General features: G+C 42.7%; 1 protein-coding gene across 1 annotated transcript in view; it reads left to right on the top strand.

Annotated features, from left to right (window-relative positions):
- The window catches only part of chl1b (cell adhesion molecule L1-like b), a 103,522-nt gene that overhangs the window by 51,631 nt on the left and 36,117 nt on the right, over window positions 1-15,774 (top strand). The window contains exons 2-10 of the mRNA XM_080461682.1: window positions 3,800-3,991; window positions 8,673-8,781; window positions 8,884-9,074; window positions 9,624-9,746; window positions 10,911-11,081; window positions 11,288-11,311; window positions 11,396-11,507; window positions 11,670-11,851; window positions 13,813-13,944. Coding sequence (XP_080317808.1) covers window positions 3,898-3,991; window positions 8,673-8,781; window positions 8,884-9,074; window positions 9,624-9,746; window positions 10,911-11,081; window positions 11,288-11,311; window positions 11,396-11,507; window positions 11,670-11,851; window positions 13,813-13,944 — 1,138 coding nt within the window. The 5' untranslated portion in view covers window positions 3,800-3,897. The remainder of the gene's footprint in view (window positions 1-3,799; window positions 3,992-8,672; window positions 8,782-8,883; window positions 9,075-9,623; window positions 9,747-10,910; window positions 11,082-11,287; window positions 11,312-11,395; window positions 11,508-11,669; window positions 11,852-13,812; window positions 13,945-15,774) is intronic.

Genomic DNA, 15,774 nt, shown 5'->3' with positions numbered 1-15,774 from the left:
GAGCAGCAAAGAGAGAGATTCTGGCGAAAGAGAGGAATGAGAGAGAGAGAGAGAGAGAGAAGGGAAACAATGGCTGCTGCTACATGGTCAAGGTCACAACTGTGTTCTCTTTTTATTTGGAATATCGAAGTACATGGTGGTATCGGTATCGATACCACCATGTTGGTATCGTGACTACACTATTCTCATTAGAGTGAAATACCCAGATTTGTGCTCCATCTCAGGTGTTTATAACCTGGATTTTCCCACCATTAGATCTGGTCTTACCCAAGCCACCTTGATTTAAAACCAATGTCTCCTTCTTACATTCATGAGAAGACTACGACCCATAAACTCTGTTAAAAGATTTAACTAATATGTTCTTGTTTTTGGTAATAATCTGAGTCCCCATTCACCGGATGGTGTTTTCAAGTTAAAATGCAAAACTTCAGTGTTTTTGTGTGTCTGTTTGCTAGAGTCATGGAAAAATGCCACTTTTTGAAAACACTCCAACTCCGTGTAAAAGGGGGAAAATGAAACTTTTTACTGCACATACACACTATTGCCATGGTAAATTGTTCTTCTGCATATGGGAAAGTAGATGGACAATGACAACATAATGGCGGCCTCCATTCACACAAACGTGAACACACAACAAGTCAAACTGAATGCATGGTGAAGATCCATTCCCACCACATCAACTTAATCCTAACCAGCTTTAGCCCAGGGGTCTGCTACAATTTGAATATAACTTATTACATTTTAACTTTTGTTGCCATTTTTTTGAGGGATTTTCTTTTATTTTTCATGGATTTTCCTACTTTAGCCTTTTTATACATCTTGGCTATTTTAGCCGCTTTAGTTAATTATCTGTTTAGAGCCACTCTGAGTTTCCTAATGGTAAGAGAAGTTTTAGATATACTAGAATCCTTTTTTCTTTTTTCTTTTCCTTGATTATTCATTTTTCTCCTTTTTCATCTTTCTTCCACTTTTTCCTTTTTTTTCTATTTCTCTTTTCCTTCCTTTTCAATGTTTTCTTGACAAAAAAGGCTGTATTACCTATTTTAATCATTATTTGTTGGACCATTTATTCTGTAATATTTTTCTTGAGTAGTTTGAGTTAATTTATCAATTATTAGCAATTCAAGCTAGCAATTTCAGGCAGTTTTTGCTGTTTTACGTTCATAAACTGTTTTAATCCTGAAGATTAGACTATTTTTGAAAATTTGTGTGATTTGCAAAGTAAAATGAATTCTTTTTTAAAAGCTTCATAGAGCTGTGACAGAGTGTCAGGTGGTGTGCAGATGGACTCAAGCACAGACTCAGAGTTCCATAAAAACCAAAGTTTATTGTAGAGGATGTCCAGGAAACACAAAAAACCACAGGAAATCAGCAACAACGGGTGACAAGATGACAAGCAACAAGAGGCGCGACATTTTGACAAGACAAACCGACAAAGACAACAAAGTGAGAGGAGTTTAAATACACAGGGAAAGGGTGGACACAGGTGGAACTCATAACGATGGGAGCACACAGAGGGAGAAGATCATTGGTTAACAGGAAATGTGAGGTGAGATACACAAGGGCAGACTTACACGTCCCTGGGTTTTTACAGAAACTAACATTTCCCCCTCTACCTTTTAAAAAAAAATCTTAATTTACACATACCCACATATACAGCTGGTTGAGAGCTGCTATGAGCATGCCAAACCTGTAGGGGGCAGTGTAGCATGAAGCCATGATAGCCAATCAGAATCATGGAAAAAACCACGACGTACGTGTAAACAGGCCACGTTTACATGTACCTGGGTATTTGAAAAACTGTGATATTTCTCTGTGTTTGGGCCTCGCATTTACACATAAATGCAGCTACGACTCACCACAAACGATGATTCCTGAAAACTCTGACCGCAGTGGAGATCTGGATAAAATCTGCATCTCTGTTTGCATCTAAAGGCGGGTAGGCGGATATTTACATCAGAATTCGTGACATGGTGTTTTTTTCCAGGATTCTGATTGGCAATCATGGCTTCATGCTTCTCACTCCACTGCCCCCTACAGGTTTGGCTCGCTCATAGCAGCTCTGAACCAGATGTATATGCGGTCCGTGTAGATGAATTTTTTTTTTTTTAACCGTGGAGTGGGAAATATTGTTTTTTTTTAAACAAAGGTACGTGTTAACGTGGCGAGACCTGACACAGAGAGGCTGAACCTGATCAAACCAACAAACCTTTAAATTATGAGACTTGTTATACACCTTGTTCGTGACACGGTCCCAAATGGCCTAAAAAAAGTTTGAATTAAACCTTCAATTAACTTAAAGTTCACATCAAACCTTCAAACTATTGGACCTGGCTACAAAACAGTGAACTGTGAATATGTGAACACTGACAGTGTTGTTTCCACAGGCTTTTTCTGTCATTTTCATCTTTGTTGAATACTTCTGTTAAATTTGTCTTGGTTGGTATTTTCAGGCTTCCGTTTTTTGCGTCTCATAGATATAGACATAGGTAGATTTTTGACTATGGTTGTTTTTTTACTTGTTGTGCCTGTCTCTTTGGTATGTATTGATAGAGACAGTATGTCTAGTTTAGGGAAAGCGTTTTGACAAGCCCCTGTTGTTTTACAGCTCCTTCTTGATTACTGAGCACGGTGCCTGGTAAATAAATGAAAAATGAAAAGTGGCACCCATTAATTATTGAATGCACTGTTGAAATTTCATGTGCAACAGTAAAATCGCATGAAAAGTTGTTCAGTGTAAAGCTCATAGTCTCGTTCCCTGAATTGTCTGTGACTCAGAGCTCATAATCACTGGACCGGTGCTCGAGGTGCTCCTCGCATATTAAATCATCTCTACTCTACATGAACACCATCAAGACTCCCAGTAGACCAACAAAACTGACTCCACCAACTCCTAAAGCGCCAATGTTTTGCTCTTATTACTCTATTTTGTTATTACGGACTACGTTGAGCTAATTACTCCAGCGTGACCCTCTAAGCTGGGCCACGGCCAACACGAGGAAGACTAATGAACTGGCACTCCAGAGGCTGCCACACATTAGAATTCCCATACATCGCTCTCCTCCTTCCTCCTCCTTCCTCCTCGTCCTCCTCCTCCTCCTCCTCCTGTGGTTCTGCACTCCGGACCCATCATGCGCTCATTACAGGTCCAGACTCCGGTCTGTTAGCTGGAAAATGATGCCGCGCTCTGAACTCTGCAGCCTGTCAGTGTGTGAGTGCAGACAGCTTACTCTGTCTGACTGTTAACTACTTTTTTTATTTTTTTTTTCTTATGTCTCACACCCCTCAGGCTGCAATATTTCTTTATTTTGGAGCTGCATTGGTAATCTCTTTGAGTCATTGTTATCAGAAACATGCAGGCGCAGATCAAAACAGGCACAGCGTTTAAATCGGCCTCACTTTGATGGTAATTTCTGATGTTGATTTCAGTCCTGGCTCCAATAAATGCCTCTTTTCTTTGGATAATGTTGAACATCTGCCATGCATTAATACATCCGCAGACATTAGTTTACTTATTTATTTATATCCATTGTTGCACGGAAGAGAGAGAGATTCTCCTGCACACTTCCACAGAGGGGAAAAGTCCCAGGGGAGGAGGATGATAGCAGACTTTATTGTGAATAATACTTCAGAATTGAAAACTCCAGAGAACCGATAGAAATGTGCCTGGCCACGCCTGGCTGAGTGGAGACTTCCCGGTCATGGGGGGATGGTTTTGGTTGTGTTTGGGGTTCGCCTGTCTGTCTGCCAGCTCGTGGGTGGATTCATGGGGCCTTCTCCGTCTGTGCCGCCTCCGCAGGTACTGGCATCTTCAGAGCAGCCGAGAGATGAACTGAGAGGACGCAGAGGAGAGACTTCGTTTATCCCCGCCAACATCCGAGATCTTACAGAGAAGCCATGAGGTCGCAGAGGAGCCCCGGACCGGCCGCCGTGCTGGTCTGCTGCATTTGTGCCTTTCATGCGGCTGCAGCCATCGACATCCCGCTGGAAGGTGAGCACTGATTCTCTGCACATCTCCACAAAGGATTAAAGACACTGCCTCTCATCGGCGTGATTCATTTCCGTTAAAACGGTGGTTCATGTATCATCTAGATAAACAACTCTCCTCTATTCACCTCCATTATGTTTGAATCTCCGCGCTTTGATCCCACCATCACAGGGATATTATATCAGACGGCGGCTTTAAAAAGTCTGCTCACAGTGAGATCTCCCCCAGGGCTTATTCGCTAATGTTTGAAGTCGGCTATCGGTGTAAAAATCATTAAAGTCTTGCACAGTGGGTCTAAGTACAACTTGAATAATTTGTCCAGAGTCATCTGAGGAAGTTAAAACGTACTGTAATGTATGGACTATAACTTGCTGGGGGGGGGGGGCAAATCTAACTGTTAGTCTAAATATGGATTGTGTCTTTCTTTGTAAGTCTGATATTAACTCTTTAATATCGTCAGGTCTGCCGGATAATCTACCCGAATGATTTCCCGATTGACAACTCGCACTATTCACACTGAAGTTTCAGATCTCTCGTTAAAATTCAATTTGTTGTAATCTATTGGAGAATCCTTAGATCGCTCAAGACAGATTTAGTATCAGTTCAATAACGAAGCACTGATGAGGTAAAAAATACAGAAACGAACTCTGGTGACTTTGTTGGAGATCTCTTGGGACAGAGTACTACCATGTACGGTACTCCTATAATTACAACTAAATGCTGTTTATTATGCTTCTTTTGTTATAAATGAAGGTTAAAATACCTGTAACCTGCAGAAACGCTGAAAATGAAGTAGCAAGCACACCTGTCCACTAGACTTTTGTAATGGAACCCCACACACACACGCATGCAGAAAACGCTATAAACATTAACAATGGTGAGTTCTGGGACATTTGTATGAACAGAGGGCAAAGTTGGATTGCAATTCCAGCCGACTCTCCACTATTGAGGTTTTTTCACGCACGTCACTAAGTGACGTCATAAATCGCTGTGCCGCCATTTGGGACATCTGCGGTCGAGCTAAAAACACGATCATAAAACGGCAGTGAGCAGGAGTGATAAATAGAGTTTTAAGTGTGTTGAGTATGTCACCAAGCCACACAGTGACGCTGCCCACAGCTGTGAGTCGTCTGGACGGAGAAAGGAAGCAGAGATATGTGGACAAACTGACACACGTGGGGACAGATGAGCCACATCTGTTCCTCCTGGTTTGTTAACTGATGTTGTGAAGTGTGATCTGGCTACTGTCCCCTTCTTTGAGTATCGCCAGCTATGCCAGTCATTCAGTGGTATGCATGGACAGTCGGTGGTGTGTGCAGGTACGTGGTGTTATCAGAGTGTGTGTGTGTGTGTGTGTGTGTGTGTGCGTGCGTGCGTGTGTGTGTGTGTGCGTGCGTGTGTGTGTGGTACAAAGATCTGTACATGTATTGAGTTAATGGAAAATAGACGCTGCAGGTGCTGAGCACGAAACCGAGTCCCGCTTCCCGCAGAGGTTCGTCCCAGAGCAGAAGTTAGTCTCCTCAGTGTTTCCCGACCACGGTGTGGAGACCGGAACAGGAGAGCCGAACTTCTGTAATTGAACCATACAAACTGTCCACAGAAACAAACTACCGACCTGATATGAAATGACCACTGCATAGTCTGAAGTACTCAGTTGTCTCCCAGCCTTCCCTCCTCACAGCTTTAATCCATCTCAGCCTTCTCTCAGGGTCAGCACGAAAACAATCAAATAAGAGGTATGGACAGGCTTCCTGCCTGTTACTGCAGCCTACAGCTACATAGAAGATGTCCGTCTCCTCTGATATCTAATCAACTAATGCCTAAGGTGCGTGTTTTTTACAGTCAGAGGACATCTAAAATGGCCGGCCCAGTTTTACCCCCAAGACCTCTGACGTCACATGAAAACCTCAATAAAACTACCAAGTCCCATGAGAATATGGACTGGGAGTCATGACACTCCGGAGGAAAACATTGTTGTTATTGTCCATCCACTGAGCACGAGCAGAAGGACTGTTTACTAGGGCCGTGGTGCGCATGCGCAGCAGCAGTGCTTCACAAAAGTTGTGTTTTCCTCCATTTACACACAGACAAAGTCAGAAGGTTTCCAAAAAGTTCTGTTTTCACATGCTCTGAGCACCATTGTCATGTAAACGGACCCCCAAAACTTGCTTTTTCACTTGAAAATGTCTTGTAAACAGGTCCTAATATTGTTCATAGTTAGCCAGTAATAAAATACTATAGTTGCGTTTAGTTTCTGGTGCTGCTGCCTTGAAGTTGTCTAAAAGTGAGCTAATGCTAATTATCTAGAATACTAATAAACAATTCCTCCCATCACATGTCTGTTCAGACTATAAGAAGCAATTCGTCTACATAGTGCATTGCCTCTTGATTCACTGTTCAGCATACGGACTTAACACTTAATCAACACAAAGAAATACTCCTGCAGAATCATTCATGAAAGTTTAAAAGTGTAAACGGCTTGTTCATTGTCTCAGAGAGTTTGTCCTTGAAGCGCTTTTATCTAAGGTGGTGAATAATTTAGAGGGAACTAAAGCACACCATTGAGAAGTGTTGCAATCGTCAAGCATTGTGTGCTTTTGAATATATTTACAGCCATTATCTCGTTTGAATCGCTTATTTTTTTGTGTGTATCAAGATCTGTGGGTATCCCAGTTTCCTTGGAAACGCATATCAAACCTCTCCCTCTAAATTATTCAGAAACATCTCTTAAGGGCCTGATAAAGAACTGTTCAAACAGGTTTTCACTAAAAAGCCAAACACATATTTTAGCTCCCTGTCAGATTGTTGTGGTTTTTTTTTCACGTGTTTTGCATTACCCATGTGTATTGAAAAGGGCTGGTGTATAGAGAATAGAGACAAGAAGGGATTATTCCCAAACTGCTGACTGCTGTTTTCTTATGTTGTTTGTTTTCCCCCTGCTGCCTTGGATTAAATAGTTTTAGGTCACATAAACAGTAAGTTCGCTCTGCCATCCTGTAGCTCTTATTAGTGACATCCTCCGCTCTTTTTCTTTTTTTTGTTGTTTTTCTTCCTCATTTCCCGACACGGCTGTTGAGCTCAGCGGCAGCCATATGTGTTGGATCGCGATCGCCTGTGTCATCAGTCATGCCTCCATTTCACTCGTGGTTCCGCCTTTCATTTGTCAGCAGTGTGCTTTCCATCCTCACTATACGCCTGAAATCATTAATCGCCATATGAAGCTAGATATGCCTGAAACACACCAACTTAACAGAATGACTCATTCATTGTCAATTAATCACCTCTCATTCCGTTGTTGATATCTGGAATATGGCCCACTTTTTGTGAGAGCTTAGGATCTAGATTAGTGGTGTCCAGTCCTGGTCTTGGTGGTCCACAGTCCTGCAGGTTCAATACATGTCCACACTCTCTCAAACTTGATTGTAAAGCCTCGGTAGTGGTTCAACCGTAAAGCTTTCTGAAGAGATTCTTGATGTGTTGGAGAGGAGAGACATTAGACACATGCATGGCCGTGGATCTCCAGCACTTCCTGACGTAGCCACATACATTAATACTTCATCATATTCATCCAGCGGTTCCCAGCCTAGATGGTCCTACTTGACATTTTGGGTTTGTATGCCTCCACTAACTTCTGTGAACTGCAGTAAATTTCCATCAGGTGCAGTAATAAACTCCACCTTCGTCATGAGATGTGACTACCACTATAAGTGTAGTCAAATGCATTGAGATCTGCAAAGATAAAAGTAAATGGTGAAATCGCGTCTAATCCAGTTGTAAAGACCAACATGTATGATTGATAAGAAACAAATGTTCTCACTCGTCCTAATGAGGTTCTATAAAGTGCAACGTGCCTCCTTGGTAGGAGCATAAAAGCGTTTAGTTTTCTGTCAAATAAAAGAGAGTTTTATCGGCGCACGGCTCATCTGGTGGGTTTAAACCTCTTAATTGCCACCGCGAGTGTTGGAGCTGCAGGTTGTGGGTGATTACTTGATTCAAAACCAGCAGAGTAGAGACAGTAAGCTTGAAGAGTGACAACGCAGTTCATTGATAGATTACAATAGAGTTTTCAAGGCTGAATGTTGTTACGACAGTATTGAAGAGCAGAGCGTAAGAGACAGTTGGGTACATGTTGTTCCAGGTCTAAAGGTGTATGTGAAACCTTTGAAAGACTTTCTCTTCGTGAAGTCTTAGAAGACTGAATGAAGGGTTTGGTGACCTTGAACTTTAACCACATGCAGCCGTACACTGGAGCCTCCGAGGCTGTTGGACGTGTGTGTGGCACCAATGTAAAAGCTATCTGGAGGTGGTTTCCAGCAACACATAGCCTTTGCATATTCTTTGAGTATAGATTAGGCTTTATAGCATTTAATAAATACTTGTGGCATTTAATAAGTACTGCAGTCGACCGATAGAAGCACTTGTATCGGTACTCTTCATCACTAATCAGCTCAAGGTTAGTACTCATACTTGTACCCAAGTTTGAAGCTTCTTAAAACTCCACCAGGTTCATCAGAATTGCATAGTTTTCAGTGTAGTTCCTTCCTTCCGTAATCCAAAGAATCCATCCTGAAGTTTCAAAACCTGTGACGAAGGTCGGTCACAGGCCAGAAGGGTTGGGAACCACATCGTACCGTCGAATGTTGTGCCCGTCATGTTCACTCTTGCTTGTTTGTCCGTCTCTCAGTCGAGCAGCTGCCCACCATCACAGCTCAGTCGCCCAGTTCGCTCATCGCCTTCCCCTTCGATGAGAGCTTCCCCCTGACGTGTGAAGCCAAGGGGAATCCCGAGCCAGAGTGAGTACCATCCACAGATTTGGACACTCCAGTCTGGAGCTCTTGGAAAACGAGCAATGCGGCGGTCTTAGCCACATTTCCATACTGACTTTCTTTGTGCAGATTCAGATGGACGAAGAATGGCCAGGAATTCGACCCCTTCCTCGACCCCCGCCTGATGAAAGAAGAGGATTCTGGGACCTTTGTGATACCCAATAATGGGAACCTTACCGAGTACCAGGGAACCTATCGCTGTTTCGCCTCAAACAGGCTGGGGACGGCCATATCGAAGGAGATTGAGTTCATTGTTCCCAGTGAGTAACTTACATTTGTGTGTGTGTGTGTGTGTGTGTGTGTGTGTGTGTGTGTGTGTGTGTGTGTGTGTGGGGTGCTCTGTTACAGCGCTTTCAGAGTGATTCAGAGCTGGCAGCCCCTCTGTAATGACTGCACCTCTCTATTGTGAGTCTTTCATTCCATTGGATGTGGCAGAAAGTCATTGAGCCATTGCTCCACACTGGAAGGTGCATTGACTGTGATCTGGCCCCTCCATCAATTTCTTTTTCCTTTTTTTTAATATATTTTTTTCCCAAGTCCAGCAGATCTATTCTTTCTATTAAAAAAAAAAAGACGTACATTGGGCTCTGCAGCAATGACAGAGCGCAAAAGTAGTCGTGATGTCTGCTTTTCTTCCTGCAGGTCAAGTAGTTGAGAAAGAAAAAGCCACAGAGCTCAGAAAACTCATACTGTACATAGCAGGATGTTACTACCATCTTCTGGGGGAAAGAAGAACTGCAATACCTTTTTTTTTTTAAGTTCAATTATTTTTCCCTTCATTGCTTACTCTTTTTTTTTTTTCTTCCTAGATGTCCCAAAATTCCCAAAAGAGACTCTTGACCCTGTTGTGGTGGAGGAAGGCCAGCCCTTTGTCTTAAAATGTGATCCACCTAAAGGTATTCCACCTCTGCAAATCTACTGGATGACCATCAGTAAGTATTGTGTGACTGTGAACATGAGAAACTCTCAGTGTTGTTCTGTGAAAGGTTTTATTTACATGTGTGTTATGCAACAACTTGAAATGTTTGCACAGTAAATGTCGTCATGGAGTCGCATCATGTGAGATATTTCACTGACTATCTGCTCCTTCATAAGAATTAAGCATGTTCACTTTTAGGTGTTGGTTAGTGACGCTCAGTCGCTATAGAGTCCAATCTGTCCTCAGGTTCAGTGTTTCAGCAGTTAATTGTTAACAGATGCTTAGAGACTCAGATCATTACTGATATGAACTGTTTATCTACAGCTTCTCCTCACTGTGGACAGACTCAATGTCTTTACTCAATACACTATCTGGTGGTTAAAAACAGTATTACAAGACTGGACGAGCCCTGATCAGAAGGTTTCTGCACTCTGTTAACAATTACAAGCTGCATACGAACGCTTCATACTTAAGTATATAATAGTGGTCTTCAATTTCCAGGTGGGCCCCTTTTATGATGGCACAGGAACCAAAAATGTAATTACAGTACATTTTATTATGCTTAATAGGACTTTATTTAGTTCTCAAAGGTGGATGTTTATCCTGCCTCATCATTCACATAATAGTTAGATGGTTAAAGTGTTTGCTTTACTCTCACGTTTTAATTTTAAAGACCTTGAAGATATCATTTTTTTGCACATCCATTAAGCATGAAAGGCAAAATCTAATCAACTGGCAGTGTTTTAGTGTTGAATATTCCTCGTGCAGCAATCGTGAAAAAGCATAAGTGCCAGTAAGTTTAGCTGTGTCTCTGGTGGGGCTGTAAGAGAAATGATTGTTCTTTACTTTGTACTATGTTGAAAGGTTAAGGTCAGTTCATATTCAATGTTTGAAAGAAGATTTTTTGAAAACCAAATCAACACAAATTTGCATATTTATCCAAACCTTTGTCTATTTTTGGCTTTTTTTGAGTCATTACACCGTAGAATTCTTCAGTAAGGAAAAATAAAACTTTTCTTTGATTTTTACAACACTTTTTCATTCATTTCTTCTTATTATAGGTTGAATAAATGTGTTTCACCGCTGCTTAACATGAAAAAAAAGAAGTGTTTTTTCATGTCGATTGAGTAGAAATCAACAGATTGTGTTTGTACTCATGTGGCCTCGCTGTCTTCAGGTCTGCAGCACATCGAGCAGGATGAGAGAGTTTCCACGGGTCTGAACGGAGACCTCTACTTCTCCCACGCCGTGGACAAGGACAGCAGAAGAGACTACTGCTGCTTCGCCGCCTTCCCCAGGATAAGAACCATCGTTCAGAAGACCGCCATGTCTGTCGTCGTCAAGACGAGTAGGTTCCCCTTCGTCTTCCTGATGCAATCACGTTGATCAAAAGCCATCCCAGCGTCACTTTCCCTTTGTTCATGTGCATATTATTTGCTTTTATGTAGCACTTTTGTGATATCTCCCATTATGCATGCCTTTTGTCCTCATTTTCACTTTTTTCTTTGATGTTTTGATTTTCCCTCCCGTTGGTGTCTTCCACCTGCATTTCAGAATCAAGTGACAGTGCTGGAAGTGGTAAGTTTCCAGTTTTCGGTGTGCACGGAGCCCGGCATTGTGAATATAGATGAAGGCCATTGATTTTCTGACATGCTTTCACAGCTAATGCCATACCAGAGAGAAGACCCTCTCTTCTGACGCCCTCTGGTGTACGATCGGAGGTACTGCTGGTTAAAGAAGAAGACTTGAAGCTGGAGTGCATCGCTGAGGGACTGTGAGTTACACAAACTCAACTAAAACCTCTAAAAAGTGTTTGACGGTTTCAGAATAGTATTGAAGCCTCTTTTTTTTTACTAATTGGAGTGTATTATTTCAAAAATAACAGCAACAGATCCTTTCTAAGTTGTAAACAAGCTGCGTTTATCTGCTCTCTCAGTCCAACTCCACAGGTGGAGTGGACGAAGATAGGGCATCAGCTTCCGACAAAAGCCAAGCTGGAGAATCACGGGAAGCTGCTGATTGTGCCGAGAGTGGAGCAGGAAGACAGCGGGAAGTACATGTGCAAGGCGACGAACAGGCTGGGAGAAGCTGTCCATTACTTCACAGTGACAGTGGAAGGTAAGAGAGAGGGAAGCACGGTTTATGACATGGAACCGACTCAGCTTCACTCGTAAGGTCCTCATAATGTGTATTGATCTGTTCAAATGTGGAGGATTCACTAAAATCCTTGATGTGTTTTTCATCTATGATCGCAGTGACTTGAGAAGGTTTAAGGCCGCCTTTTGTACTGTCGCAGGGGTCAAGCCGTCCATCCCTGTTACACTTCCAACAGTATGCAGTATGAGTGAATAAGAGCAAAATGACCTGGTCCTGGATTCTTCAGTTATAGTGACAAAAACTATTGATTTATTTCCATCAAGGTTACACTGAGATCAGCTCACAGGTGATTTTCAATCTCGCTTCCAATGAAGCGAAGGAAGACTCAACTGTTAAACAACACAAACAATCAAAACATTCCAGCAACATACTTTCTTTTTTCACCCAAAATAAACCTGACTGCATTTTATGTTCATGGGAAAAAAAAAAAAAAAAAGAATATATACAATGCAACAAACTTGAAAACCTCAAATATCAAAATTGATTTGATGCTGAGTGGAATGTTTACCTTTCCCCTTACCTCAACATCATGTGCCAACAGAGACAAGTGCTCCATGACAGTCCATCTATCCATCCATTGGATTGCAGGTACTGAGCTAATCTCAATGGAGGCGGTATAAACCCTGGACAGGTCACCAGTCAATCACGGTGCAAACGCAAAGGGGCATTTTCAACACAAAATCATCATAAAAACCTCTGTTTTTGATCTAGGGGAGCAAAAACCGTAATACCTGGACAACAAGAGACCTCACCATGAGGCAAGAGCACTGTCCACATGGTCACCAGTCCAACACGACACACACACATTCACTCTATTTGGTTTGAGTCAACAATTATAACATATTAGATAACAAATATTTGTGGACTGTGGGAGGGAAACTGGTGTACATAGAGGAAGGTCATACATGCATAGTTAGAACTTTGAACCTTCTTCTTGTGAGGTGACAGTGTTTAACCACGACGCCACCGTCCAGCCTGAACATTACATGTTAGCTGCATTTGCTGTATTTTTGAAATGGACCAACTGTCATTTACACTGGACTCGAACTGGGAATATTCTGGCTGTGAGGTAAATGCAACCATTAGACTGATGCTTGCAGGTTGCAGTAAAGTGCATCCCACCCCCCCACCCCCCTCCAGTCTCCCCTTCAGGGAATCACCTTGTTTGCCCTTAGCGAACCTTTTAGCAGAACGACACAGCTCACTTAAACAGTTTATAAACTTCCTGAGTTCCATATAGAGAATCACTGTAATCACAGCTGTCAGGTGGGAATAAATGTGGTTTGTAGGGGAGCAGATGCATAATGTGGCATAAAAATGGGAACATTCAAATAAAGCCCTGGTTCTCCAGTGCGGTTCTTGAGTTAAGAGCTCCACTTTACCCGCACTGCTTACTGAGGGCAATACACTTCAGCTGCGTGCGAGGTTCATTGTGCACGTTGGAAGAGAAGAGCATAATTATACATCGGTGCAGTTGCAGAGCTTTTCCAAATCCTCTGACGCAGCCTCCTCATGTACCGTCACGTGTAGGTGTTATTCTTCCATCAAATATTGTTTAAATAACACTCGCCTCCCCTGCTCCGGATTGTTTCATGTCTCAGCGTCACACTGTGCTCGGCATTATGTCAGCTGTGGAGGTGGAGGACAGAATCATTTCCAGGTGTTGCACGAAGGAAAATGACACATAATGGCTGTTTTGTGCATGCAGTGATTGTGATGAAAGTGCAGACGGCCGCGGCGTCTGTGGGGAATCCATGTCTGCAAGTCATGGGTCACCCGCACGGCTCGTATCCGTACCCAATGTGTGTGTTTACGTAAGCGTTCCCGAGGTGCCGCCGTCCCCCACCCCGTCGGTGCCGAGCGTCTTCCCGGCGCCGACGCTCGCCAAGTGTGATAACATCGTGCTGACTGTGTGTTCCCAGAGCCTCCGGAGTGGGAGTTCGAACCGGAGAGTCAGCTCAGCATGATCGGCTCAGACGTGCACATCAAGTGCTCCGCTGGAGGGATCCCTCAGCCGGTGACCACGTGGAGGGTGAACGGCGTACCTCTGCAGGGTCAGTCGCTCAGCGCGCTCACCTTTCCACTCCGCTGACAGCTTCCCGGGGACGAAGCGGGAAGATACAGAGATATGTGTTGATGGTCTTTAAAATGCCCCAAAAAAATGGCTCGAAAAGTATTTAGTGGATAATGAACAATGACTCCTCAAACTATTTCTCATCGATTTAGACACTGGTAAAGCCACTAAAGGCAGCGTTACATACCAATCAATCTGGTAACATTTATGACACAGGACAATAATTACAATTAATATGAATTAAACCTTCCATATTTTGTATATCTATTGTTCCGAATACAACACAGTCATATCAAGGCACTTTTACAGAGCGAACCAAACAATTCCACATAAAGTAGTATAAGAGACGGTGGAAAGCTCTGCCTCACATTCTACTTTCAGATCCGCCAAATATCCCTATATAAGATCTGCCTTGCCAAACATCAAAACAACACCACATTTGTTTATTTCAAAGAAATATCAGCAGCAGAACTCCTCATGGATATAAAACAGAGCTTCCCACTTTGCTCACTAGTGAGCAGAGAAGAAGTGAGTGAGGCAGGAAGTTAAACTACTCGACCAAAGCTTTCATCATCGTTTTCATTGTTTCTGCCGTTTCCAGGCAAATGTGCATTTTTGTATTGTGGAACTTATTCTTACTGCACGTGCATTTGTCGCTTTCATTTTTTCAAGCTTCTTCCTCTTAAGAAAAAAGTAATTTGACACAAGCCTCCTCAGTCGTTTTATCCGCTCTTCTGCATGCAGCAGATTACCACTTCAAGAGAAAAGCAATGACTTTGCATCAAGTTGGACCAACAGCTTGAACTTATCTCCTCAACAGAAACTCAACACTGGTTTGTTTTATAAGTAACAGATCATTTAAAAAAGGGTATGAGGTGCTCTTTAAATTGGAGGGAATGGTTTTGAAAAGGCCAGCAGACGGTCTCTGCTTGTTGAATCCAGGCTATTCTGCCAGAGGTCCAGTAGGGAGACCCCCCCCCCCCCCCCCGATGACCAATTAAATCTCCTCACAGTGTTTCTTTGATGTAAAATGATGAAGAAGAAACTTATTTTTAGCACCACTTTATCCAGCGTGTGCTGGGACTACCCCTCCCGCGTATGGAGAAAAAAAAAAGGTTGGATGAAGCCTTTGCTGGCTCTGAAGGGAGCCGAGAGTGACGGATGAAGCGGCGTCACCTGAACGGGTGTCGGCTGAGGATGAAGCGTTTGATGAATGAAGAAAATCAGGAAGAGCTGGCGGCAAGAGGTTGTCACAGCCGGTGTCAAGTGTTCCGCTCAATCCTCCCGTTGAACTATCGGCGCTGAAATTGCGCTGTCAGTGATGTCGCCGGCAAGTTTTGGCGATATAGAGGAACGCCCCGAATGAAAAGCTCCATTTAGTTTGATGGTTTTATTTTAAGCTGTCCGTCACCAGTCTGACAGTCGTGTGTCAACTTCAGATACTTAGCAGACACATGATTCAGAAATGACAAAAGGGGAGATATTAGTTTCATTATTGTCACATACGCCAGTCAAATACTAGTGGGTTGCAATTTTGAGTGTCCTTATTTATTGTAGAATATTCCAGCAACCTTAAGTGAATCTTGGATTTGTACGAGCTGATATCGTCTTATTACACATTTATTTTTAGACGGTCAGAAATTGGCAAAACAACAACTCTGTTGTCAAATTACCAGCCAACATTCCTGCATACCTGCAGGAACAGCAATATTTGAAGTTTCCCGGTCAATCAAAAAAGGTGGACCTTTACCTATGAGGGTTTCCTTAAAAGGACAAAAGGTAGAAATACTTTATGTTTTCAAAATGCTTT

Source organism: Lipophrys pholis (assembly GCF_963383615.2).
Source record: "Lipophrys pholis genome assembly, chromosome: 4".
Classification (NCBI taxonomy): domain Eukaryota; kingdom Metazoa; phylum Chordata; class Actinopteri; order Blenniiformes; family Blenniidae; genus Lipophrys; species Lipophrys pholis.
This window is presented reverse-complemented; position numbering and strand designations above follow the sequence as displayed.